This window comes from Malurus melanocephalus, unplaced genomic scaffold, assembly GCF_030028575.1.
Source record: "Malurus melanocephalus ecotype Western Australia unplaced genomic scaffold, MMel_1.1 scaffold_102, whole genome shotgun sequence".
Lineage (NCBI taxonomy): Eukaryota > Metazoa > Chordata > Aves > Passeriformes > Maluridae > Malurus > Malurus melanocephalus.
The window spans coordinates 917,989-945,267 of record NW_026623334.1 but is presented as its reverse complement, the minus strand read 5'-3'; the positions used below and the strand labels follow the sequence as shown (position 1 = coordinate 945,267).

Below are 27,279 nucleotides of genomic sequence, written 5' to 3'. Positions count from 1 at the left end.
TGAACTATCGCAGTAAGATCACATACTTCAGAAAATAAGTTCCATTTGTTTTTTGTATGTGAACAGTAATGCTTCAGTTAGATCAGATGAGGCGCACACACACAGATTGTTGCACAGAGTTGGGGAATTAAAATGCCTGTACAGCTTTAAAAATGARAAGAATAACCATTTTTAGCTTTTCCATTGTGCATCTGATATCAGAGAACCATAATACTATGACTAAAATGGTGCAACAGCTGATTCTTTGAGAAACTGACACTACAGGGAAGTAGACTTTTAACTTTTTATAAACAAAATAATAATCTATTAACAAAACAATGTTTTCATCAAAACAGTGCTCAAATTGAGGTTAAATTTTTAATCCAGATGGTTGATATGACCTGTGGAGAAGTAAATCTGATCCGCTGTGTTTAATGAGGTGCAAATTCACCTGAAAATTTGCATCACCTGGAATTCCAATGAAAGACTTGTCAAACATGCAGAAAAATCTTCCACTTTTGAATTAGAAGTGTCCAGATCCACCTGCATGGTGCCATCAGGATTAACCATAATACCACAAAGTATCATTAATAAAAAAACCAGCTCCTAATGACAAGGAGATTTTCACATACAAGATATCGAAGGCTGGACAGAAACTACTGCTGTCAACACAAAATACAGGAATCAAGCCTATATAGACAAAACTATGAGCTTCCCAATATGAACAGGCTGCATTCATCAGAATGAAAATTAGGTGGAGCCAGTGGCTTTTTCATACTCTTCCTATGTCAGTAACTGCAGCATATTCTGCACTGTTCCAACAGTAAAAGCTACTGCAGGACAAGGTTTTCTCAGCCTGCACTACTTTAACTTCAGTAAAATAAATTGCATTGCAGCTTTTTACTTTTTTTTTTGGCACTGGTAAACTGGTATTTGGTTGCATTACGTGTCTTTCACTTTTTKCTGAAATCTGCTCCCCTCAATCTAATCTCTGTCAGTCATCACTTCACAGCCATAGAAAGATGTCAAAAGGACCCCATGAGCAATCTCAGATCTGTTCTCTAATGTCAAAAGAGGTGATTGATTTCTACAAAAAATAATTGAAAGAGACACATCCTTTGGCTCAACTATACCACAGAATTACTGATCTTGTTCTCACCATTCACAAATCCAACAAAACCTAAATTGTGTTGTCCACAAAAGCACATATAACTTCTGACATTCCTGTTGGAAAAACTTCAGCTGACTGGTTCTCCCAAATTTCAGACTGCTGGCAGTATTTTGGCCACTAATGCAGACATTTTTCTAAAGGCAGTATTATTTACAGTGGCGTATGATGTCCAAGAGGTCAAATAAAAAGTAACAGCTTTACATTCAGATCTGGAAATTAAAACAACAGACGCCAATTTGTAGGTAACCAAGTGACCTTCACATTAGAAACTGGACTGCACAAACCATTTAGAAGGAATTGCCAGYTGGACCTGGATTGGTGTTATCCTACGGTGGTTGAGACGTCCCTTACTTTTTCTTCACACATAGAACCTGTTCTAATGGCTGAAAATCCTGCATTCCTAAATATACTCAATTTATTCAGGGGGAATATTAGAGAAAAAAAATAAATAATATCCATCTGGGACAGAATGCTAATCTTCTTCTTTGCTTTCTATATAGGCCCTTTATCATCCAAATAGTTCAGACCGTTGAACTGCTGAACCCTGAAATAGGCAGTATTTATCTGCTGTTTATAAACTGAAAAAAAAATCCTCTGAATCAGCCTCGTGGCTGTTTGCACATCATGCACCTCTACCAGTTAAACCACCCCTCCAAGTCAGTCTTAGTCACTTCACAGTTGTAGAAGTATTGCACTGAAACCTACTTCAGACATTCTGCCTGTTCCTCAACTGCTGCTGCACGGTGATTTTTCTTGTGAGCCATTATACACCTTGATGTTTCTAACTTAAAGCTGTGATAACAAAGCACACTCTGCTGTACACACTTGGTGTGAACTACAGCTAAGAAGCTGTTGCTCCAATCCCTTAGCTTGGACTTATATATGGCTGGAAGCACACAGAGACGTGAATCAGGAGCATAATCTTTGGTGTCAAAAATCCAGGTGTAGTTGCACTTACATGAGCAAAACCATAAATGTCAGTACCTTTGTTTTCCCTGACAGAGGCCAAATAAATTACGGTTCTGAAAGCACAGTTGTGCTGCTAGAGTTGTTTTTTATGCTACTGCCATCCCGGAATTGCTTTGCCAGTCTAAACTCATGCACATTACAGCAAGAGAGAACTCAGACTTGACTGGCACAATATATTGCTACAGAAAACAGAAAAATTTGCAACTGCCGTATTGCRAAGATGGTGATACAACATATCTATACATGCTGCATCTAGAAAGCCAACATATGGAGATTTATGCAACAAAGCAATTGGTGCAGAGTACTTTAATCTTCATGCGAGGTGCATTTCAGATATGCTCAGGTTAAACCCATTACWGGCTGGAGAACACTTGGGGTATTCCTCAAGCACACTTACCTGTTCTGTTCCTTCTGAAAGCAGCCTACACTCTGTGACCTGAGKCTGCCCCGAAATGTGGGTCCCACAGTAAATGGGGACTAGCAGGAAAACCATGTAAGGGCACTGCTTATCCAACCAGGGTGATAATGCAGACCCATCTGTAATTGAATGCACAGTTAATTCCTCTCTAAATGCCAGTCATTCCAGTGAGATATGACAAACAGGAGATGGATAATGCATCTGACTAAGACCTTGGCTTTACGCAGTTATTTTGAGTAGCTATTCACAGCAGAGCTAGTACAGGGACAGAAAAAAACCTACCTTTCTCATTCACCTTTTCCTTGGAAGAGTACATTCCTTTAACAGAGRCAAAAGCCTCARTYATTGAATAAATTATTTYTCCCTCATCTGTGATCCTAAGTTTAGTGCTTATGTCTTCTGTTTTAAAAGATACGGTAAATTTGAGCATGTCAATATGGTACTTTTTTCATTCAGCCTTTAAGTTCTTGATATACAATGTAGCAGAGATAATTTATATATATATATATATATATATATATACATACATACAATAAATATTCAACATTGCTTCAATCTGTTCACCTTAACCTACATTTCACAGCATGAGTCATACTGATGGGTTTTGTAATTCTCACAGTTCATGCCTCTCCAGCTGATTGCAATACCGATTCTATTTTCACCAAGTCAAGACTATTTCCTAGATCCTCAGAAGCTATCAACAAGAYTTCTCTGCAGAAAATGAATCAGATGAAGAACATCAGCCATGTTCTATTAYATCAATCTGAATGAAATAAAACTCCTAGTAGCTAATATTCCATATAAACAGGGATGCTTGGTAAGCCATAAATGTGCATAAAATTCTACAGGCTACAATTGAAATGCAAGATGCTTTAATTATTGCCTTATTACTGCTTAGTATTTCATAGATTCATTTCAAACCACTTATTTTTTTGTGGTATTATGAAAACAGTGTTCCAAGTCTTATAAATACTTTATCTTCATATTTAGTATGGTGTATTTCATTTGTAAGACAAAATATCAGTTAAGCTTTGAAGATCCTGAGGACCTCAAAGGCCCAACTCATACTCTGCTCAGTTCAGGTGTGTTTTATGAAGTTACTACAAGGGACATGAGATAATTCCACTCCGCTGCCATGTCCACTATGACAGAACATTAATGCAGGCTCTATTGAGTGTAACAAGAGAGTTTCAGGTCTGCCAAGGATCCAGACTTTTTCTACAGTGAACTTGGATTCCCATTGTTCAGCAGCGTTTTGTAAGGCTTCACTTTTCCCTAAGGAAGCATTGATTTTGCTCTTTCCTATTTCAAATATTTTCCAATTTCTTACCTGAATAAGATAACCATGCAATAGCATAAAATTAAAAAACACCCACAACACAACATAAAGATCCCAGAAAAAATACAGCACTCTTAAAATGGAATTAAATAACAGAAATTAACTTACATCTCCTTCATTGCTTATATGGCATGTAAGATTTTACTTCATTGTATCACACCAAGTTACAGGCAAATGAACAAAAACGGATGTGCAAAAATGCACAATCTACTAATGTCAACAAAGACTGGTCACCAGATCAACTTTATTCTGATTCCAGTTTTGAACACACATGTAAACAACAATTGTAACACAATTTTAAGCAAAAAAACAACTGAGCTTTTACAGATGTTTAAAATTTCTTCCACTACCATTCCAGTAGAAAAAAAATCAGGAAACAAAAATCACTTTGCATATTTATGGCTTTGAAGAAATKATATGTATAAGCAAACTTAGTAAAATGCCACACAATAGTTTCCTATATACACTTYCTTCCTTTATATCCTTTAAAACTGGTATTTAAAATTCCCTTTTATTATTAAAAATACTTCTATAAAAATAAAACACATTCTTTGTTAACTTTACCAACAGCCTACTTTTTCCAGTGGATTCATTGCAACTCAAATTTGCACCGAGTAGATTATGCACTTTACAAATACCTTATCACTTCCATGGACAAGCCCCACTTTTCAGCACCTAAGTCCTGAACCTGGACTGTTTCCACTGAAGCCACTGACAAACCTCTCATAAGCTTCCAAAGAAGTTAAAAAAGCTCACTTTATTAACTATTCTGACATGATAAAAAACATCTGACGGTTGGGCTCTTCTCTGTTTATTTTAATTGTCAGAAAAAGAAAATCCCAGATTTAGAATTTTGATTCAAATTGATTCAAGCACAGCAAAACATAGGATTATAATCTATATTTACATCTAAGCACTGACTCACCTTTCTTTGCCTCTATGTAAAAACTCATTATTACCGGACTGCTATAAAACCCAAAGTTTACAAATGCTTTTAGCATGATACTGCATAGAAGCATTTYACTTGCCTTTAAGATAATGTCTTCAAAGAGAATGTCATGTTTAAATATCCACTACTTGTAAGTGGATATAAAAAAGTTCACTATGCAAAATCTCACAGCAAGCTACTGAGGCAGGGCTTTGTTTCTAGGTACCCACATGTCAAATTCAAATTTAAGACAGCTATAGCTACTTCTTTGCGTCTAAAAATAACATTATTACCTATACAAATATATGGTTTAAGAAGTCATCAGAAAAGGAAAAAAAGGGCTATTTCCTGCAGCTCCAGGACAGTCTGGAAGGCTTTGAGTTCTACACCATGTACAACCCAACACRWCTACTGACTGTCTYRCAATCAAGGCGTTCAAAAAGTCATTTATATAGAACTGAATCTACCACCTGTGACTAGTCATGCAAACAGTCCTGGTATCTAGAAACCATTTAAATATGCAAATATAAAGAAGAGATTTGACTAAATGCTGCTTCAGCCTCTCCTGACAATTACAAATCTGRGAATGGCCTTTCACTGTACTTCACCTCAATAGAAAATCTCATTTACTCCTGCCTCCGTTACACACACACACACACACACAAACACACACGTGAGAGAATACCCAAAACACACAAGCTTGAGTACAGAAACACAGCTGCACATCTTCAAAAGAGTATCAAAAATCCTGCTAYTTTGCAATAATTAATTAAAATCAGAGGCTTGTGAAAAGCCAGCATAACTATACAGCCAGCATACCTAAATGAAAAAAAATTAGTGGTGATCCACTATTAACCTAATAGTCAGTATTCAAAATAAGTCAGAACACCAATAGAAGCAAAAATAGCTTAGGGTTTTCAAATATCCTGATATTAGCTAGAAATTTCTATCACCTACACTGGCACTGAATAATTGAAAAAAGCATGCATTTAAATAGCTTTTTAATTCCCAGTKTTAGAACATAGGAAGTACATCTTAATACCCTTACACACCTTAAACATTTTCAGTAAGACTGCAACAGTGTCACCATACAACACACTGCTATTTTTACTAAAATCTATGAGCAGTCACTCCAGGCTCTAGCATATTACAGCAATAAAGGAATCCAAAATTTGTATGTACAAAACAGACAATACATAAAACCCACATCTTCAACTTCTCTTTKCAAGCAGGTACCTATTCCTTACCTGCTTGCTGGGGAAGAAATAACAAAACCAATATTGCTAATTAGACTATCAGGAAACAGGATGTCACAGCACAAATRGTTTTATTTGGGTGAAAGATRAGCAAGTYTGCTCYCAAGGTTCTTTCAGCAAAAGTGAACAGTCTGAACTAAATTTCCTACCTTGATTCTCAGATCAAGTTTTAGAAATAAGATATATTGCTGTACTACTATAGAAAAACAAATGTAAAGAATCCCCCCTGGTCTGCTCTCACCAGGCAGAACATTGCACCATGGCACTGAAAAGCTTAAATGAGGCTAAAGCACTTAATACTACCAGGATAACATACATTCACTTAATGCAYGTTGGCATCAGCTGTACAATCTTAACAGCATATGTTGAAGGAAAAGCAAAGTTTGGTAAAACCTTCATATAGAACAATAAAAGCAGCAAATGYTTCCCACCATTAGAACTGAAAACAAGTTTAAGTTTACTTAAAACATCTTTTAAAAAATCTACACCCACAAAAAAGCAATGACTTTGTCTTGGACAAAGATGGCCTTGCCCTGAATGCAGGGTGATATTAAATAAAATATTTCTGATTATAAGTTGCTACTTAATGTAAAAACACCATGTTCATCTGGTTTTCTCCTAAGCATTTGTGAGCTTCACAGGGTATGCTACCAGTTTATTTAAACTTTTGCTTTCCTTGCTATTTTTAGCTTGTGGAGGCTGGCACAAAACATTTACTAGAGCTTAATGGCTTGTTCTTTCATTGCTATTATTACAAACCATTCATGTGGAAAGTTGTTAACTGTGCAGTTTGAATTCATAGGTGCTTGTTTTCCACTGGTTGACATCAGCATTGATCATGTTGCGCTCGGTGAAAGTAACGTGGCCCTCGGAATCGATGAGAACGACCGTGTTCGTCCTGCAACAGCAACAGGACAAAGTTAACCCCGGGGTCCATTAGATAAACTTCCAGGGTGCTATCCCACATTCCCAAAAGTTTTAACATTTTCCCCCCCCTGAGTACATCATCATTACACTAACAGGGCAGAAATCATCCTGGCAAGTTCAAATGGGCATTTTCAGTCCCTTCTTCTGTCCCACCATGCTTTAATTTGCTGCTGCACTTGCAGCATCTGACACACAAATTTGCTCACTGCAGAGAGTATGATAAAAGCTTWAATTTGGTGCAAAGTGCTCCATTCAGAAAGAGGCAGCATAAAACTAARTTTTTCTTCACAGCCTACATGTACCCATAAGGATTATTCYGTACACATCTATTTCTGGATATGAWTTTTTTTACCTTGTTCCATAATCTGGGCAACGAACACATAAAGCTGCATACTTGTTCAATATAGGACGAATATAGTCCTTCCCTTGGTCTTCAATTGCAGGGTCTGGTAATTGACTGAAAAAAGTAGTAAAGTAGTTAAAATAAATTAAAAATTCCCCAATATTTACACATTCATCCCTCTTGGACTGGAAAAAGTTGCAGGACATCCCTGAGATCACAAAGACAGGCCTGAAGCAGAAGACAGGGGTAAAGGACAAAAACCCATCAGGAAAGAATGGAATTCTGTGATGAAACCAACCCCTGTACCCACTAAATTCCTGTAACATGCACACACAAAGTGATCACAAAGYAATATGAAACAGGATATTTTAAGAAAGTTCAAAGCTAGTGCATATCCACATGTTCATATTTATTATGAAAAGATCATTTCATCTTGAAGTATGATTTGGAAAGATTACAGGCTTAGTTTTAAATATTGCTTTTTGTAAGTAAATATTTCCCTTTTAYAGTCAGATGGTTTCAGATGGGATCAAATGGAATTACTGAACATTAAGGGAAGATCATTTGACTATATTGTATCTCATACCTTTGTCTTTTTACTAGTAAAAAGTGTAACATTTTTTAAAAAAAWCACTTGATCTGACAGCAGATGAAAAAAAAGCAATTAAGACAGCTTAGCAGGCTTCCCAATTACTACTCATTGCTCAGATGCCTGAGTTCTCATGTAAACCTTCTAAGTGCAGTAACCAAATATACCTGAACCTCCAAAAWGCTGACAGCAAGCAGTTTACATATCCCCAGTCATGCACTCATTGTCCTTACTAAGAGAAGTGCAATCTTTAACAGAAAAGGGCACAGAGAAACCAGTGCACAGCTGATGAGTTTTAAGACTGCAGGAGTCTTAACCGTGTCTCCTGCTTARAAATCAATACTGTTGAAAGTCAAGCTCTGTGAGAACACTRCCTTCAATTAATAAAAAGGTAAAGCACYTTTTYTCTTTTAAAACACTTTCTACATGTGTTTTTTAAAATGGGTCATATTGTATTATGAGTGAACTCATGTTCTTACGGTTCTTGATTATTCATCACTGTAAGAAGCTCCTTCACCAAGTCTTCTTTGGTAAGGTCTTGACTTCTCTTGACCACTTCTGTGAAGAGCTGCTTCCCATATTGAAGCTTCTTCCATGGTGTATCCAACAAAGAATTACTCAATCCATATATTCCTACACATACACACACAAAACAACCCCCATTTTAATTGGAAAGTGTATTCTGGTGATTTCAGTTGTCATTACAGATTTTTAAAAATTTAATAAAATATAAGTGATTCCCCAGCTACCCTTTAACTGCAGGTGTGCCATAAACACACAAACCCCCATTACTAAACAGGAGAATACAGCAGGCTCCCATCTCACATGGGGCTGTGCTTAAGCACTCCTCTGTGCTTGGTTTCAGTTGTACTCTAATCCATATCTACAGCAGTTCATTTGAACTTCTGGTTTGCTAAACAAGAAGGCACAACAGAATGACATAATTTCTGTAGTCTAGCCTTGTCCARTTCAGCTGTATAATCATAATTTATCTTTCTTTTACTCTTGAAAAACACTGCAAAGCAACACTGGATGACAAGAAGGACCGTTCTCTTTAGAGGCACCATCTCACCACAAACCAGACAAGGGATAACCAAACATCCTCTCTTCCTAAAGGCAGCCATGTACACAGAAAATCAATCTGTTGTCTAAGCATGGAGACCAAAATTACCTTTGGTAYCCTCTGCAGACACCTAGAAGGGTGAGTACACTGACATGGATAGAAACTTTTAGTGAACTATTGATTCTTTACTGAAATGTATTAGCAAAAAATTAAATGAATTCAAGGACATTTAATTTTTTTTTTTAAGAATGCAAAAAAAAAAGCCAGTGAAGACAATGCTTAAGTAGCTAAATTACTAGAACAYACAGCTACATAAGGTAATATTCAGACCCTTCTGAAGAAAACCTACCAGCATTTAGGAAGACAGGTTCTGGYTCTCCTTTGTTTCCATAGTAGCAAATTACATCCCCTTTGGTGGTACTGAAAAACATAAATACAAATTTCTCCTTGAAAAGCCATCAGCTTCTGTATTTGATTATGCTCTAATTTCATGCAATCTTCAAGCACAGTAAGATGCTTCTCCCACTGTTACTCCTATGATAGCAGACATTGATGAGCTTTATTACCTCCTCCTCTCAAAACAGTTTTAGCTGCACCACTATCAAGAAGTACCATTATAAATTTTAAATGTAACTGCAATAAAATTCAGTAAAACCCCATAACTTCTGCATGGAAGTAGTCAGGCTTAATGACAAAAATCTGTATGGTTTTGTTTAACTGGGGATTAAGCTACTTGGGAGAAACAAAGGAACTTGGTGGAAACAAAGGAACTGTCCATCACAGCAAGTACCTTTTCCCCATCAYCTCTTTTGAATTGTTCCTGCATTCTAAGGCACTGACTGCTGTGGGCTATTTGAGATGGCAGAAGTGCATTTTAGGCCCCCTTCCAGCAATGCCGCAGGGCATAGCTGGGTCCTTTGTGCATTTTGGGGCTGTTTTCAGGTAACTGTAGGCAGTGGCTACTGCACTCGCTCTCTCCTGTGCACAGAGTACAGGGAAGATCTTGCACAAGGTTTAGAGACAGCTTCCAACATTGCAAACAACCCTTATTTGACAGAGATGGTATCAGCGTATCCAAACAGCAGAGACTTAAGCAGTCACACCGTTATTGACAACACAAACACCAAACCAACTGATAAGGGAAAAAATAAAAAGAAAATCATCAATAAGCCTTGTGCATCCTGTGTGAAATGGATTGCCATTAGATGGCTCACTCTCAACATCCCTCAATCAGCTGACATGGAACAGTGATTCCTCAGATCACTTCCAGTTGGTGGGGTTTGGCTTTTTTTTTTCCTAATTTGCCAGAATACAGCAATGAGATCTAATTCTGTACTTCCCCCTAGTGATTYACTTGCTCTAAGCTACCAACCAACACATTCTGAACATAGTTCAGCTTTTAATTTGTCTCCCAAGCTCCAGCTCCTTAGACAGCAGATAGACTTTTTAAATTGAAAAAAAGCCCAAACCCAAAGAAACACAAAACTTGCAGCTAAGATTGAATTTGGAGTAAGCAGCATAAAATATAATACAAGAGAGAAGCCATTTCCAGCTCCTYATTTTTTCTTAAGATAAAAAGGAGTATCTCTGTGCTGATGCAAATCAGAGTATATAGAGTGCAATCTCATTAATGATGTACTGGAACTTAAATTGCTCTGCATAACTTAGCATCCGCTACTCAAACCTTAATAACAAGCAAAACAGTCTTGATTTAGCTGTTTATACTCTTCTTGAAAAGCCATTATGAAAGACATTCTACAATGTCCTTTGCAAGACAGCCAAATGAAGAAGGAAATATTAACTTATTAATTATAGAAGTCAGAGGAGTCAAGAAGAGGAATACAAAGAACTCCCACAGAAAGCAAAAATACAACTGCCTTTCTCTGTGCACTGCTCTTCCTCCTCCCAAACCCATGAGACATTTCTGATACCCAACAGAAAGATGATCAAGTTTTTCAACATAGGGAGAAGACAGCAATTACAGCAGGCATATTGTGTACTCCATTTCTATTGTTTAATATCATACAAGAAGCCCTCAGTTACTAAGTTTGCAATTTATTTACCATTTCAAGAAATGTGTAATTTTTCTGAACTTTCCTCTAGTGACTTAAAAGACATTTATTTTCCTTATCTTTATTTCTCTCATCCTTAAGGTCTTTGTTCAAATTTCCCTTATGCTCATGTCAAGACCTACTGACCACCTGAACTCTCCACAGACAATTGCCCATCTTAGTTTCTCTCAGTTAAGGCATCAGCAATTACACAAACTATTTTATTGGTGCATTAACTACTCTCTTTCCAAATACCTGCTGTAGAAGGTCTCTGAGGAGAAAAGATCAGAGCAATTGTTATCACCTGAGGTCTCACAAGACWGATGGAAAGGTGGACAAATGGCCCAAGGAAGCTCTGGAACACAGCTTTAAGACAAGTCTTATTATAGATGAGACTGCATGCTGAGTAAGTAGCCACTGCTGACTTCTTTTAGAATGGCTTTATGTGAAAGAATATAATCCTCTACCATCTTGTCGAGGTTTTTGTCACTGACAAATTCAGTAGCAAGATCCCCYGGAGTTTATCTAGAAGATGGAGAATGCATTCAAACTGCAGGGTCACTAATTCTGGATGTCTCAATTGTATTGTACCCACACTTCCCCAGATGTGTGTTTTCACTTTCCTCCACTGCAACGCTGTCACTGTTTCTGTCAAAAGAGGACTAAAGCCTCCCAAGAGACTTCTGAAATGGGGATACTTTCAAAATTTAGTTCACTGTGCCAGTCAGTTACTCTTTCTTTTATCACTTGGCTCTGCCTATTCCCTTCCTATGTAAACATACAGGTACTCAGTACTGAACATCAAAGCAGAAATCAAGACGAAAAAAAGATCACTGTAAGCTTGATCACAGCAATAGCCTCAAAACCCTGGCCCATGCTCAAGATTTTCTTCCCTCCCAGCCTTACAAGTATAGATACCAATTTCACTGGAGAAGTAATAAAGGCATAATGAAAGTGATGACAATAGGACCCAATAGACATATTTTTAAATCCCAGCCATAGCTGACAGCAGAAAGAAACTAAAATTATGCTCTTAGATCCATCATTCTGTCAAAAAATGTAAGCAATAATAAATGTTCTAGGAAATATTCTAGGCAGCATAAATCTTAGTAATAGAAGCTTCACAGCAACATGGAACCCATACAGAGCTTGCCACAATCACTTCTTAATGCTGATGAAACATAAGCAATGTCCTTCTGCACCCTGCCCTGCTTCAGCTTCAAGGTGGCTCCAAGTTATGTCCAACAAAAACGCAGAATGAAAGAAAAAAAGCAGTGAGACAGTAAAGCTCTACAGCTCCACTCCACCAAATGATCACTCCCCTGGGCATTGAGCTCTACTATGCAAACAGGGTGAATATTTTACAGACAAGGACATTGGATTGTTTTATGAATAATGTGTGCATGTATTTTTTGTGCAAGGACAAAAGATGAAATTGGCAGCTTGAAATGCTGTACMGTAGTTTCAAATAAGTAGTATGGTTCACAGATTAATTTTCTTTTCTTCAATGTTCATGACCTAACCAGAAAACTCTTTCTGTTCTGAAGCTAAAAACAAGCAAACTACCAAACCAGCAACTATAAAGCCCAAACATAGCACCTACCRAAATAAAATGGTGAAAAGAATTCTGCTRGATACTCATARAATACTAAGTCTGACTTTGTACTRCTTTGTACTACTCTGAATCTGTTKTCAGTGTCTGAACATTTCTTTGGTGTTTACCTAATATTTTGGGCCAGGCAAAAGCTGRCACCAGAGGAAAGAGATAAAAGAAAGAAGTTTTTCAGAAGCATTTTTCTTTTGACATTGGACTGTCCATCCGTCTACTGGAAATGACTGAAGATCTATGCAGAAACACCTCATTTTTGTGAGGGAGCCACAAGAAGCAAGACAGTAAAAAGCTGATATTGTACTTGGACAGTTCATGAGAAGAAATGCAAATGGCTTAGAGAGCAATCCTGGTGACTTGACCATCTGTTTTCTTTCCACACCAGCACTCTGACCCTATCTCACTCTGTACTGCAAAGTTGCCTAAATCCAATCTCTGGAGAGAATAAAATCCTTCCAGGTCATGGTAACCATGCTGAACCAGAGCCTGCAGGTGATGGTACCATTTACGACATTTTCCCTGCAGGAATTGAAAGCTGGCTGTGACTGGGGAGAGCAGAAGAGCTCACCCAAAAGGCATTCTTCTGCAATCCCCTCCAGCTGACTTGTTTGTAAGGGACAATTTGTCTATTCGTCATGGAGAAAGTGATTCACTCCTGTTATACTTAAACTATATGGGTTCTAATTGACAACCTGTCAGAGACTCTAAACTTGCTGGGTGGGTGATGAGAAGCTGCCAATTTGTCCTTCAGAGCAGTCTGTGTTACACACTTGGCAGTAACTAGCACAAGTGAGATGCTGCCACTACAGCCCTGACACAAATTTGAGATACCCATGAATGCCTAAGTAAGTGGAGCAGGAGATTTGTTGGACATAAACACAGGTTTCACCAAGACTGAAATGATGTCCTCACCATCAACARAAGCTGCTTACTGCCTTCAGGTACYAGCACAAAGGGAGAAAGAAGGAAAGCCCCTTTGAATCTTACGCAGATATTTATTTAGAGACCAGTCCAGCCTCTGATCACCTTATTCCTCTCTAATCAGACCTGTGGATAGTCAAAATGGGAGGAGTGGCAACACTGCCTTCCTGGAAGCCAATTCTGCAGTCGCACAAGATTCCAAATAGACACTGTTTGCTACATGCTATAATTCAACATAAAAGTATGTTTAGCATATCTGGATAAATATTCATGACTCTTATACTCAGCAGGTACACCCAAGATGATAAACTGAAAAATCAGAAAAATAAAAGTACTAAGTAATTTTCTTAAAACAAGAAATCAATAGTATTTAAATTGACATCAAGAGATCCCAGAAAGTAAACAGCTTATTACACTAAAAATGTCAAAACCCATGCATATTAAAAATAAGTCACACCAAGCTGTGGAAATAAACAATGAGATTTTACAACCTGTATAGCTGTTTCCAGCTTTCTTTCTCATATTACTGCACCTGTCATGTAGCATACTGTCATCATAATTACACAGCGAGAAGACAATTTCTTTTTCTGAAAGGTGAACCTGAAGATTCAAACATTGTGAATCTCTCTAAATATACTGCTTACAGTCAGCAGTATCATGTACTCAGGTACATCCCCCCACCACTGCTTCATTTACACTTTCAGTCTGAGTTTCCTCTTCATTTCACACAGTCTRRCAGAGCCAATCACTATTTGTTACAYAATGSAACAACACGTTAAGGAGAGTCTTCAATCTTTGTTTTGAACAGTAACATGGCCCAACAAAACAGCATCAACTACAATAACATTTTCTATTTACACAAAGAAGTAGCTCCCATTCATCTACCACATTCCTCTTAGGAGTAATTCTAATTTCCTAAAATGACAAGTTTACAAATCTTATTGAAATTGCTCTGCATCATTAGCTTGCCAAGAATTTCATTTCATCAGAATATCCAAGGCTAAGGACACGTCAAAATGAAGAAGTTAATCAACACACTCAGCTTTCAGAGTGATACTCAACAAGGAATTATGGCCTGTATCACCACGGAAAGGCTATTCAATTGAGCATACAACTCTCTATCAGCCCAGCATGGAGAAATAAACAAACAAAACCAACACAGGAATGATTGCCTTACGTAACATCAATCAAAGCTACTTTAATATCATCATACAAGCAGCCATTTATGACTATTCTATTTACCTACATGAAAACAAAACAACTCAAACTAACTGCTTGTTAGGTCACATCTTAAATACAATGTTTGCTTGAAAACATCTAAGGCTATTTTTTTCTGCTGCCTTTTCAGTTAAAAAGAGCCTTCCAATTTATACAATTTAGCCAGGCAGCAACATACAACAGGAAGCACAAAAAGTCAAATCCCTGATCGTGGTAAAAATTAATTTAAGCAACTGAAAAATTTTGGGAAGTCTCTGGTGGGACAMTGAACTTTGTAAAGTAGAGAGGAAAAAGACTAAAAAGCACCAAACCCTCCAACTGCATAGCCTGCTGCTTGATTGAATTTCTGGAAACATAACCTATATGTTTATTCCTAAGCAGGCCCACCAAGCAGAAATACACTAAGGTTATCTTCACAGAACTGACTGATAAGTCTGAACCACCAGGTGAAGTACTTTGAGAATACACACATGTGCATGCAGTACGTGCAGTGGAAAGGACTGTGCCAACCACACTGACCATAATCAAGTATCCAACATCCTTTCTCAGCTACAGAAACTTTAAGTTAACATATGTTGTCTTGTGCTGATTTTTAGTGTTTCAGGAAAGATTAATGACACAGCCACTCTGACAGGAATAATAGCTTGAAAGCTTTCAGCTGTTCTATTCCTGTAGCATGTCACCTCTCAGAGAAAAAAGGGGTTTGAGAAATTATGAGCCAAGGTTTTGTKTTCTCAAAACACAAGCCCCAGAGCCTTGAGGGTAAAGACTGGCTACAGSCTATCAGGGCATCACAAAAACTTGTGGGAAGCAATGCTTAGAACACAAGATAGCCCTCCATTGTCTGAAAGATAAAGAAAACAAAASGAAAGGATGACTACAGTAAAATTAGGACCTTGCATGCCAATTAGTATAAAACATGAGCTCTAACTTTAGTTTGTGACAGGCTTTTGTATTGTTACTTAGGTGCTATGACATGTATGTACTGCACTGCTATTATCTTTCTCCCTCTGACATTGGAACTGTAATGTTTWGTAGACTTACTTCAAGTCAGCTGCTAATAAATTAAATCCATTGTAAAGATGTCCCTCTACTGAAACTTTCTTCAAGTAAGAGTAGCTGTCCAGATCTGCAGTCARGAAGTTTGTTACAAGAGCACCTAAGAAAGAGAAGTACATAGAGCAACTTGTATGTGTGTGCTGACTATTCTGACAGGCCTGGTAAAACAAACAGATAAAGATTCCTGTTGCCTGTTAACAGTGGAAATAAACCCCAGACTACAAAATCAAACCAAATAATGAACCAACCTTTGAAAGTCTTACTTTCAAAGTGGAAGTCTCTCACTTGAAAGTCTCACTGTACCGTGCTCACATTAAGAGCTTGAGTTTTATTCTGAAGAACTCAGTCAAAAGCTCTTGGTCAAAAATTCTACAGAATTCACATTTASTAACTACTGTAGACTGAATGTGCCTTTCCTCTCCTCCCACCTTACAAATTCTTTCTTGTCTTGCTTCATTTCCCTGATATATGACCCTAAAATGAAATACAAATGACATGGTTCATTTGTTTCTCTTTATAACATGTTTTGTCATTGCAATATATTCTCAATCCAGTGCCTTATGACAGCTACAAACAGATCTTTTTTGACTTTAAAAAAAAACATAAACATGCTCTTTTAAACATCCTCTTTTAAAGAGGGCWTTTCCTATTATTTCTGCTCCTCTGATTTATCAATGGGAAGAAGAAATCTTTTAGGCTACCTCCAGCATAATCCAAGATGCGTACCCTGATGCAGGCGTTTGAATATGAATATACACTTCTAAAAATATCTACTGTAATCTAAAACTAGCTCAATGCTTGGCCTGTTAATTAGAATTACTTTCCAGAGGAGACAGTGCTGCATTTCTTGTCTGAATGTGACTTCAGGTTTTAGGCACTACACCTTGTGTTACTTTTGCCCCAAAAAATCATTATCCAAGTTCCTCACACACATATTCAAATTCATCCGTTCAAAAATTCTGCTTACAGCAGAAAAACATTCTGTTTGTCCACAAAGCTGTGTTAAGAAAATTAATATTATAACTATTCCTACTGTACTGCAACAACAGGACATTCTTTTTATTATTACTGATTTCAATTCTTTCATACCTCTTCCTTTTGCATTTTTATCAATCTTTGGCTGCATATAATTTGTCAGRGCTGCCATCTTGCCTTTCTTACTGATTCCCAGCCATGTCCCACCTTCTTTTCCTTCCTCCATATCCAGACCTAATGGAATAAGTAAGAGTCAGGTTATTAAATACATCAAAATTAAAAAAAAAATCTTTCAAACTTACAACATATTTTCCTCAAAAGTATAAGGAAGAAAATTTCTTATTAGAAAGGCAACACCACCATCCTTATAATAAAAAAGCCCTGATTCCCTTATAAATTATATTAAAACCACTGAAAACATCAAGACATACATACCACTAAGGATCTCATTGCTGCTGTCCCAAAAGTCGGCTGATTTGGACGGTCTGTGGTAAAATTCATCCCTATTAGCTGCTAGAATAAGCCTGTAGAACACAAGAGGRAAAAAAGACACTATTACTTACAAATTGGAACTTCACAGTACAGRCAGGAGCAGAATCCAATTTTTGCCATGGTATTAAGTCATTTTAAGCATGAAACCATCCTTTTATCTCYCATCTCACCTTTTATCACTCAGTGTAAAGATCGACTGACATCTGACAGCAGCCTTCTCTCTCACAGTTGTGAGACAGTCAGCAAGTCCATCTTGTCAGTGAATAAGGCCATGAGTATTTTCAAAAAATAACACTTGCAACAGAAGGCACTGAACCAAGAGTGCATAAACAACCTTAATATTCCTCATCACCAATTTACAGCTTAGTTAAAGAAATACTACTATTTTGAATTTTTTAAAAGTGTTTTTATTGGTAGAACATCTTCACCTGAGGAGCAGGTAATGGATCTGGCTGACCCAAGTAAAGGTAAAAGCCACCTGTGACCCCAGGGAAGTCCTGTGTGGAGGCTCAGRGCAGCAGGTGACTGCAGAAAGCCCTGCACAGCTCCAGCACAGCTCCCAAAGTCCTGCTCATCAGTACCCACAACAAGGCTTACCTTTATTTCAATTGCAAGACAGTGAATGCTCCCCTTTCTCTCCAGCTATGCTGCTTAATTTAATTTTAATGAAATGCCATCTTTCAAAAACCTGCAGATTTTCTTAACCAGTTTTCCATAACCTCAGTATCCTCTTCACTGTCAGTTCCTCCTACCAGCTGCATCTCAATTACATCTACACAGCAGAAGGCAAGTTTGCTACTGGAAACCGAAGACAGACCATACAATTTTATTTCTAATTTTTAGCCACAACACACAAGAATCAATTCCAATGACAGCTCATTACTWTATTCAGCATTCAGATGTACTGACATTTTCTACAGGTTTCTGAACTTTCCTGYAGATTCATCTCTTCCCTAATACACTGTTTTAGAAGAGGATTAAAAGGTGCAAGTTGCACACTAGAAATACTACAGAAAAAGAATCATCATYAACTCTAGAGAAACTAGAAAAACCTAACACTTCAMCAGCATCCTTTCTGTAARGGCTCAGTATTTTGTCCAACTAAGATAGCATCTGTTGGAAARCAAACTGTAGGTACATTTTTATCTTTCCAATGCAAATATARTATTGTTCCTTTCAAACTTAAATAATTTCTTCTAGCTAATTTAAATCTTTGAGCTRTAGGCTTTCTGCTGGTTTATCAAATTTCTGTCATGTTACTTCAACATGCTGCAYTAACAGCATGCAGCCTTCTTTCACAGATTTTTTTTTATTTAAATGAACATCTCCACTGTTAAAAAATAGTTTGGCTGAAGTGCATTTCTCATCTACTGAAGCTTCAATTATACTTTGCCTTCAATGATTCTTGACATGAAACTACAGTATCTAAATACCAAAAATAAGTGAAGTCTTTCTTGTGTGATTGAATATTCCCCATCTCAAATTTAATGCAGACTCCAAAATTTAGCACAAGGCTAGTTTACAAGAGCATAATAATAAAAGATCTTTATTTTGTCTTTTATGAAACATAATTATACTGAAAAGGAGCAATATTAAGTGACCCTCATCTTCTAATAAATTGCAAAAAGCCTATTCAGCTATTTTTATAGCTGAAATAATTCAACTGTATTAGGATTTACACATCAAGATTTATTTTAATAWCGAGAGAAATGAAAACATGAGAAATCAGTCCATTAAAGCAATTTCCTATAACGCAATTCAGCTCCAGAAAACAGCCCGTGATTATAGCTTTGAAGCTTGAAACATTTATTTGTAAGATGCAGACAGTACTATACAAAAAGATGTAAAGGCAATATATTACCKCTGACAACAATAATGGACTACAGTAAAGTGCTTGTTACATTGCACTAAACTTTACCACAAATAGGCCCCAAGGGAGAAAATGGAACAAGTTGCAAAGGTACAGGCAGATGGATTTGTTAGTGTGTCACAWGGGTGAGCTCTTTGCTTAATTAGGTGCTCAAGAAAATTTGACAATGTACTGCTCTAGACGCCAGAATCTACCTGGATGAAAATTCTCCAGAAAGTGCTGCAGAGAACATGTTTTAGCTTGGCCATTTTTTTTCTAGCCAGTAAATCCAGTCAATGAAAACTTGTTTGTCAGCTTTTAATGCCTATTACAGACACTTTCTCTTAGCTAGAGATGCAAAGCAGAGAACAGTAAGGAAAGTTTAATTGCCTGCTTCGTGATGGACAGACAAATTAGTATGTCTGCAGGTACAGGAATCCCCTTCTGGTTGAGAAAACTGTTCCAAGACCTCACCAGGAAACAAACAGAACTACAGCACAGTGATGCTCGAGCTGTCAAGAAAGATTACCCTTAGCAAGGACTAGTAAGAGAGACATCTAACCTGGTCTAATGGCTGTAATACTGCTTGGAATTAGGAGGGCTGGGGAACACCCCCAAGTGACACTCACACCTATGGTCCTTCAGAAAACTGAGGCAAAGATGGGAAAAAAATAGGAACAATTTAAAAAGAAAGAAGTTCAACATTCTTCTGGAAAAAGAAAAGCAAATAGATTTAGTTATGGTGTGTTAAGGAGAAAACCAAAAGRACTATAGTTATGTATCTGACGTTAAAATCTGACCAAGAACACTGTGGCCTGGCATTTATCACCCAAATAGGTGAATCAGAGTGATTTATTTCAGAGGTACAGAGCAAGGCACTGCTTAATAAAACATACCGAAAAAGTTACATACAATTAAATACCTCTGAATTTGGGCCAAGCATCTCAGAAGTGTTGTCCTGTTCTGGCACTGGCAGCTAGTTGTTTTCTGATATAAATTAATAATTTCAATCTCAATGCAATTTTTTATAGCAAGCAAACTACTCTAAGTTTTACTTTTAAATATTGATCATGGCAGAAAGTTCACTTGGCAAGTAACTGCAGTTCACATCCAAAGGATTTTCCCAAGAGGCATCAAATTGATGCRTCTGTCTTTTGCTAACTACCAACACAAAGGAAGTCAGACCAAATAAATGGATATATTAATTCAGCACCAGTCACATCATAAACAAAACCCCTTTTTAGGCAGGCTCCAGATGCAGAGAGGAATGCACTCTGTGGACAAGCGAGGTTTCAGTTCTCATTTCCTTTCTTTCTATAGAATGGCATCTGCTTCTTAATACAAGAGGACAGGAAAAYAAGTCAGTGAAAGGCACAACCATTTACTGAGCAGACTGACTCWGATGGTTTCTGGATGAATATCAATACTTGTACCCTACACAGTAATGTGGAACCTACACAGTATAYATAAATACAGAAAGCAATAAACCTTGACAGCCTGCTTATGGCCTGAAGTGCTATCTTTCTATTACATACTCAGTGTACCCAAAGATATTGATGTAGGATATGAAATTTAAAAATTAGGGACTATAATGAGAAAATGATTACAGGAAGTTTAATATTTTGAAAACTCACTGTATGACATCAATAYATTCTTGTAAACTTATCTAGAAGCATGCAAGCTTATTCTTCTTAAGGTTTTGGCTAARCATTTCATACACATGACTTACAGTTTATTGCCTATAATTTTAACTGCAAGCAGATTTTGGGGAGGGGAAGGGCTAGGACACTTACTGGAAGTTTTCTGGTTGCAAACTGGAAGCCCTACGGATATACCATCATGAAAGCAGGGSACAGCTACAACTGTGATGTCCAACAAACAGGATTCCACTTAGTTTAAGTAATAAAGTAGCAGGCAGGACTTTCAAAAACTGGAGTACAGTATTCAAAGGACTTATACAGCACAYGACAGATCACCAGCAAAAGGTGGTGATTACAAAGCCCAAGACTTCTGACAATCTAAAACCAAAGGGTKCCCAAAAAGTTGCAATAACCCCTACAACAGGTAAAGTCATGAAGTTAAACACACAACTGAKCATGTAATACTGACTCGAGTTTGTAATTCACACCCCAGCTACAAAAAGAAATTGTGCAAAAAATTACAGAAGTGAGTCTGGTTTAACTACAACCATCTTACCTGTATGCATTTTTTGAAACTGGTCGGGGGTCAAATTTGAATAGAAGGATGCACATTGAAGAACCGATGTTTAAATCTTGCTTCTTCCACAAAGGCTCAATGCAAGGTCATTCTGTAATAGYCTAAAACGTAAATAAAGATTACCTATTACACTGAAAATTATAAAAAGATAAACTCTCTTCTATGCTGAAGTTCAAGGATGGCAATGTACTAACAGCTCACAATAAAAATAAATAAATAAAATACAACTTCCAAAACAGATTAGTTTTAAAGATTGGTCTACTAACCACATTCTTCCGGTAGTGTTTTCAAAGTTATGCCTGGCTAGTTCAGAYTTTTASGAAAGAAACCTGCATCAGGAAAATACTAATAAAGTGTAGAGTGYTAGCAGTACATGAAATTTTCTCCTCATTACCACTAAAGTACCTTTACTTCTTTTCCCTCTCCTTAGTAAGGCAAATGCTTCTGTGAGAATAAAGAAAATAAGGCTCAAACTGTTGCAGAAGCCATAAAAGGCTTGATTAAAGACACTCACAAACCTGCAAATAAAACATACTTTAGGCCAAGCTATTATCAAAGGATAAACTATTGGTTAGCATTGCATAAAAAGTCAGGTACAAACAGAAATACACTGGACATTTTGTGTCTGGAGYTTACRTTTTSATGAGGAGTTTCCAGCACTTGTGCTATATTTAAAATTCTGGCCATGCAGATGGTATGACAAATGTGCTTTCCATTTCAAACWAACAAAACAGCTTTCAAATATTTTGTGTTGTCCAATTAACATTTTTCTGGTAATAAAACCGTAGCCTGATCTTTATTGTTTGTGGCTGCTCAAACAATTATCAGAATGCTACCACCCAATGACACACAACCGTTTTTTACTGCTGCTGAGAGCTTTTACCATGCAAGGGCTTTCAGGGTAAGTCAAGGGGAAAGGGAGGCAGAATTCAACACCACAACTTTAAGGCCATTTAAGCAATCCATGATTTTTAACCATATTTTCAAAATACGTAGAAAGTGCCTCTCTTGCTCTTTAATCTCTACATAATTTGTCAGAAGAGATATCAGGAAACGGATCATCTTGACCACCTTTCATGTTACCAGAAGCAGAGCTGCAAGTGCAGCATTTATACAGATTTTTTTTTCAAACTAACAGATTGCCAGTAGCTGATGGCTCCTGCTAAGTCACAGTTCAGCACCATAACCAGCCTGCTCTTGTCATGGCACAAGTTCAGTCTTGCAATCTAATATCCTGCAAAGAGGCTCCTCTGCTGCAGGACATGAAATAACTCAAASTGAGGTGCAAGACTCCTGACATGCTTGACAAGGAAATTAGTGCACAGGAMCGTGTATGTGTGTATAAAAATAAACCTCAAAATACACACACACACATATATACACATATTTTAAATTCTATTTGCTGACAAAAGGAATTTCCCTCCTGAGTTGACTCATAATCTCTGAGCTAAGAGCAGCAATAGCACAGCTATCMCAACTATTTTCTGTTTAACAGGTTGCACAATAAGGCATTGAGAACACTGAATTAAATCATACTGTTGGCTTTCTTTGACTTTATCAAGTCAGTATCAAAACAACTGCATTAGAAAAATAATCATGAAATGAAATCATAGTCTTGACTTCTAGATAACTGACTTACTAGCCAGGTGTTTTARAAGACCCATAGACAGCTTTATATAGAAAATCTAACCAATTTTGAGAAAGTGATATGCCTCTTCTCAGACTATTGATGAATTTTCAGTAGAATGCAATCATACTGTACTTGACCTACAAGTTCTGGAAGATTTGGATCTTCTACATACAAACTATTCCATAAACAACACTCACAGCTCAGAAGAGATCACCCTCAAATATATGATTTTAGAGGTTTCCATCTACGGCACTACCATGAGTATGGTAAGGAATCCTTAAAACCTTTTTTTTTTGGCAAAGTCCGAAGAAGCTCACTTAGTGAAAGCAGGGATCCAAAATACAATTTTAATGGACAACTATCACTGAGTACTCTTGCTGACTACAGAGATATGGCTCCTAGTATTCATTAGGTGTCTTGCCAGATAATTAAATTGATTACTTAATAAAAAACTGTTTGCAATTAATCACTCATAAGACTACTATTTTAATAAACAGGTTTCAGGCTCCATTAGCTGATTTATTGAGTTCCCTTGAAATAATCAATTCAGTCCAGCTGTTCATGCAAAGTTACTGGCCAGCATAAAGATTACACAGAAACTGCCAGTCAGAAAACATCAGCAAAATAAGTTTTCAACTCTCATCACAAGTATCTAGAAGGACAAATATTTTGAACACTTCAAGACCTTCCTAGAATCCCCAACCATTAYTATTAGGTACTACTACTTTGACAGAACCATCTTTTTGCCACCCCATCAACCCTGCTTGATGTTATTACAGCTCTTTAAGTTACATTAATGCTTTTATTAACTCTAATCAAACCAGCATGTTTTATCTTGGGCTCCATCTGCCGGCCTTGAGACAAGCRTAAGTGTGTATAGGCCCCCTATAAACAGTCCAACCTTTTTTTTTTTAAATTTTTTGTTTAGACAGAAGTGTTTAAGCCAGATAAAACAGAGCTACCCCTTAAAATAGCAACAACACTTAACTGGCAAAGGAGGCAAGCAAYGACTTTTGGTACCCTCTGCTCTAGGTTGGAGACCTAGTGAAGACTTAATACTCTCTGGATAATGAGCTTTTATAAATTCCAGTGTCCTTATTCCTAGTCAATAAGACAACAGTTACCAAGGATGACATGATAGCAACAATCTCCTATTTCTGTAATGTTTCTAGTTTGCTGTCCAACTCATGCCTAATACACCCAAACCAGCTTGACAAGAACCACAAACATCCTGTAATTAAGCGTTCTGCTCCAAATGGCATCACTAATTTGGAAATGACATTAAAGTAACTAACGTTCTTGTTCTATGCTACTGTACTCTGGTAGACAGCACAGTGTGTTGTTTTGCTCATTTGAAGGATCTGTTAAAAGCTTGAATGGATACACGCCAGCATAAGGTAGCATTTAGAGGGACTATCAAGAGACCCAAACATGATAGATTGTGTATGTTCTCTTCATAGGGTTCTACCATCATTTGGTTGATTAGAAGCAATCAGTTCACCATTTGGCATAAAACTATTATACCCTTAAGAATTCCCAGTAGCAGGTTTTGAAAAATGAAGCCATTTGTTATGTATTTTGTATTCACAAATGAAGCATCATAAATAACATCTGTCAGTTACYACAGTGATCTCAATTGCTTCTCAACTGATCCAAAACTATTGTTTAGGTGCAGTCTGAAACACAGCTAAAAATCATTAGTCACTGGAAACTGCTAGTTTTATGTACCACAACAATAACTTGTGGTCAGCAGAGTACAGAACTATTTTACTGTCCCTTTTGAGAATGTCCAAATGAAACTGAGCACTACAGTCCTTAAATGCCCATAGAAGGATCATAAAATTGGATGCATTTTCTTGCACTAGTGACATTAGGTTCTTTTACCAGTGAACTTCAAAATCATCAAAAATAAGAGATGCTTGATTAGTTCTTGAAAGTAGTATTTTTATTTTTTTCTCAGAGGAAAGTGTCTCACAGCTGCATTTTAAAAACATTTTACTGTTCTGTTTTTGCACTTCCCTTGTGTAGCACATGCTCTACTGTCCAATACTAACAACTAAAGACGAAGCGGAATAGATGGAGCTGTAATTTCATACTTCCAGGTTGTTCCCTATAAAGATCATTTGTAAGTAACCCAGGCTTTGTCACCCTACCAAGGTGAAGTCTGCCTTCACTGCACGAGACAGCAATGCAAAGTACAACCCTCATGATACACAGAAAATAACATGTAAGGTGGATGGCACTCCCAAGTTTAATGGGCTAATTTTATTCTCAGCTGCTTAATTTCTCTCTGGTTTTACTCAATTAGGTCCACTGTACAGCTCCCATGGGGAACAAACACCAGTAAACACAACCTTTCACCACACCATGTTTTAGGAACATTTACAAGATTGCAGTAGAACAGCCTTTCCCCCAGTTTCTCAAGAGCACGAGTTTCTCCTCAGCCACGGATCTGCAGATCCATGAGCCTTTTGCTGAGCTTGTTCCTTAGGTAAAGGAGGGATTTTTAGGTATTGTACAACATTGTAATTTCAGGTATTGTACAATTAGGTTTCCTTCAGTGAGGAACCACCAAAAGACACTAGTAGTTTTCACCGTCTTTCTGTGACTATTTCTTGACCTCAAAGGGTCACCGCATATTAAAACTTAATTTAGAAATTACTTTATTACTCTTGTACAATTAAAATTACTCCTGTACATAACGCAAGTACCAACCAGCCACCACCTACGCAGGAAACAATTACCATCGCGTAACCAAAGACGACAGGTGTGAACTAACACCTGAAAATATCCCCCGAGGCGCTGCTGGATAAATTTAGGCTAAAAACCTTAAGGAAATGGCGTTGAGGAGAAGCTTTCCCTGGCGGGGAGGGCCGGGGCTGTGGCGGTRGCCGGGAACGGCACACACAGCGCCCCGAAGCAGGGGCCCGTCAGCTCCCGGCTGCTGGCGGCAGTGCGGCGCCCCCGGGCCGTGTCCGAGCCCGCGCTGCAGGCACGGTGACCCCCGGCCCCTCACGCCCTCCCTCAAACCCTCCCTCACTCACCCGCGGCCGCCGCTCCGCGCGTTCCCCACGCCGTTTCCGGAGCGCGGCCGGGCCGCAGCAGCACCGCCCCTCCGGGGGCCGGGCCCGGCTCCTCCYCCCGCCGGCGCTGCCGGTACCGGCACCTTCCCGTTCCCCCGGACCGACAGGATCCTGTCCTCCAGTCCCGGGCCCGGCTCCTCCTCCCGCCGGCGCTGCCGGTACCGGCACCTTCCCGATCCCCCGGACCGACAGCCGGCCCTGTCCTCAGCCCCGGGCCCTGCACTCCCTCACTCACCGTGTGTGAGGGGCCGGTGCGACCCGGCCCGTTATCCCTCAGCCATTGGGGGAGTCATAGTGCGTGAGCTGCTTTTTGGCTGCCTCAGCCTGCTGCCAGCATATCTGGTTTCAAGCTGAGAGGAAAGTCGGGTATTAGAAAAAAAATGTTTCACTGTTAAGGTGGTTAGGCATTGGAATACGTTGCCCAGGGAGGTGCAGAGTCACCATCCCTGGAGGTGTAGTTTAGTGGTTTATAGAGGCTACAGTGGTATGCCAGGTTAGACTTCCTGATCCTCAAGGTCTCTTTTAACCTTGCCGACTCTATGACTCGATGAAGGTGTGAAATAATAACATTAAATGCCTGATGTGATTTTCACAGGGCTTGTACCTCAGAGGACAGATCCACCCAGGACTGGGATCTAGACAATCTTATCGGGTTTGGACATAGCTCCTGACTCGTCTAGAACAAGGCACATGTTTAGGATGCTGTTCCATTATCATCTTCGGCAGAGACTGTGCTTCCAGAAAGCCCCCAAAGTTACTGAGCCCTGAGCTTGCAATGGGATGAATTCCAGCCAGGACAGCTTTCTTGAGGATTGAGAAAAACACACGTGACAACGTCAAATTTGCTTTCAGTTATTAGCACAGCATGCTTGGAACTGATAATCAGTCAATCATTTTACCTAGATCTGCAGATTTAAGCTAGGATTGGATCTGTGTCAYGTTTTTGTCCTACTGAAATATTAACATTTTGTTTTTCAAACAAGATGAAACTTTATTTCTGACTTCTTTCTCATGCGTGGCAATAGAGGGTTCCACTGGAGCCTGTAAATTACAATATATTTTATGATGAAGCCTRTAGGGAAACACCATAAAAGCCTGGAGTGCTCTTCCCGATTCTAACACTGATGAACACAATACACACAAGATGTGAAACAGYAATTAAAAGAATACCCAAGGGTATYCCACRTGTAGGT

The 27,279-nt window shown here is 38.2% G+C and overlaps 1 protein-coding gene across 1 annotated transcript; it reads right to left on the bottom strand.

The window, feature by feature from the left end:
• Positions 1-5,218: 5,218 nt before the first annotated feature.
• TANGO2 (transport and golgi organization 2 homolog) lies at positions 5,219-26,126 on the bottom strand. The gene is made up of 9 exons (XM_057369067.1): positions 26,048-26,126; positions 21,353-21,474; positions 17,251-17,339; positions 16,930-17,049; positions 15,826-15,940; positions 9,332-9,402; positions 8,399-8,552; positions 7,340-7,444; positions 5,219-6,958 (listed from the first exon to the last, which is right to left on the bottom strand). The coding sequence occupies exons 2-9, from the start codon at positions 21,406-21,408 to the stop codon at positions 6,838-6,840; spliced, it is 831 nt and encodes a 276-aa protein (XP_057225050.1). The 5' UTR covers positions 21,409-21,474; positions 26,048-26,126; the 3' UTR covers positions 5,219-6,837.
• Positions 26,127-27,279: the final 1,153 nt, after the last annotated feature.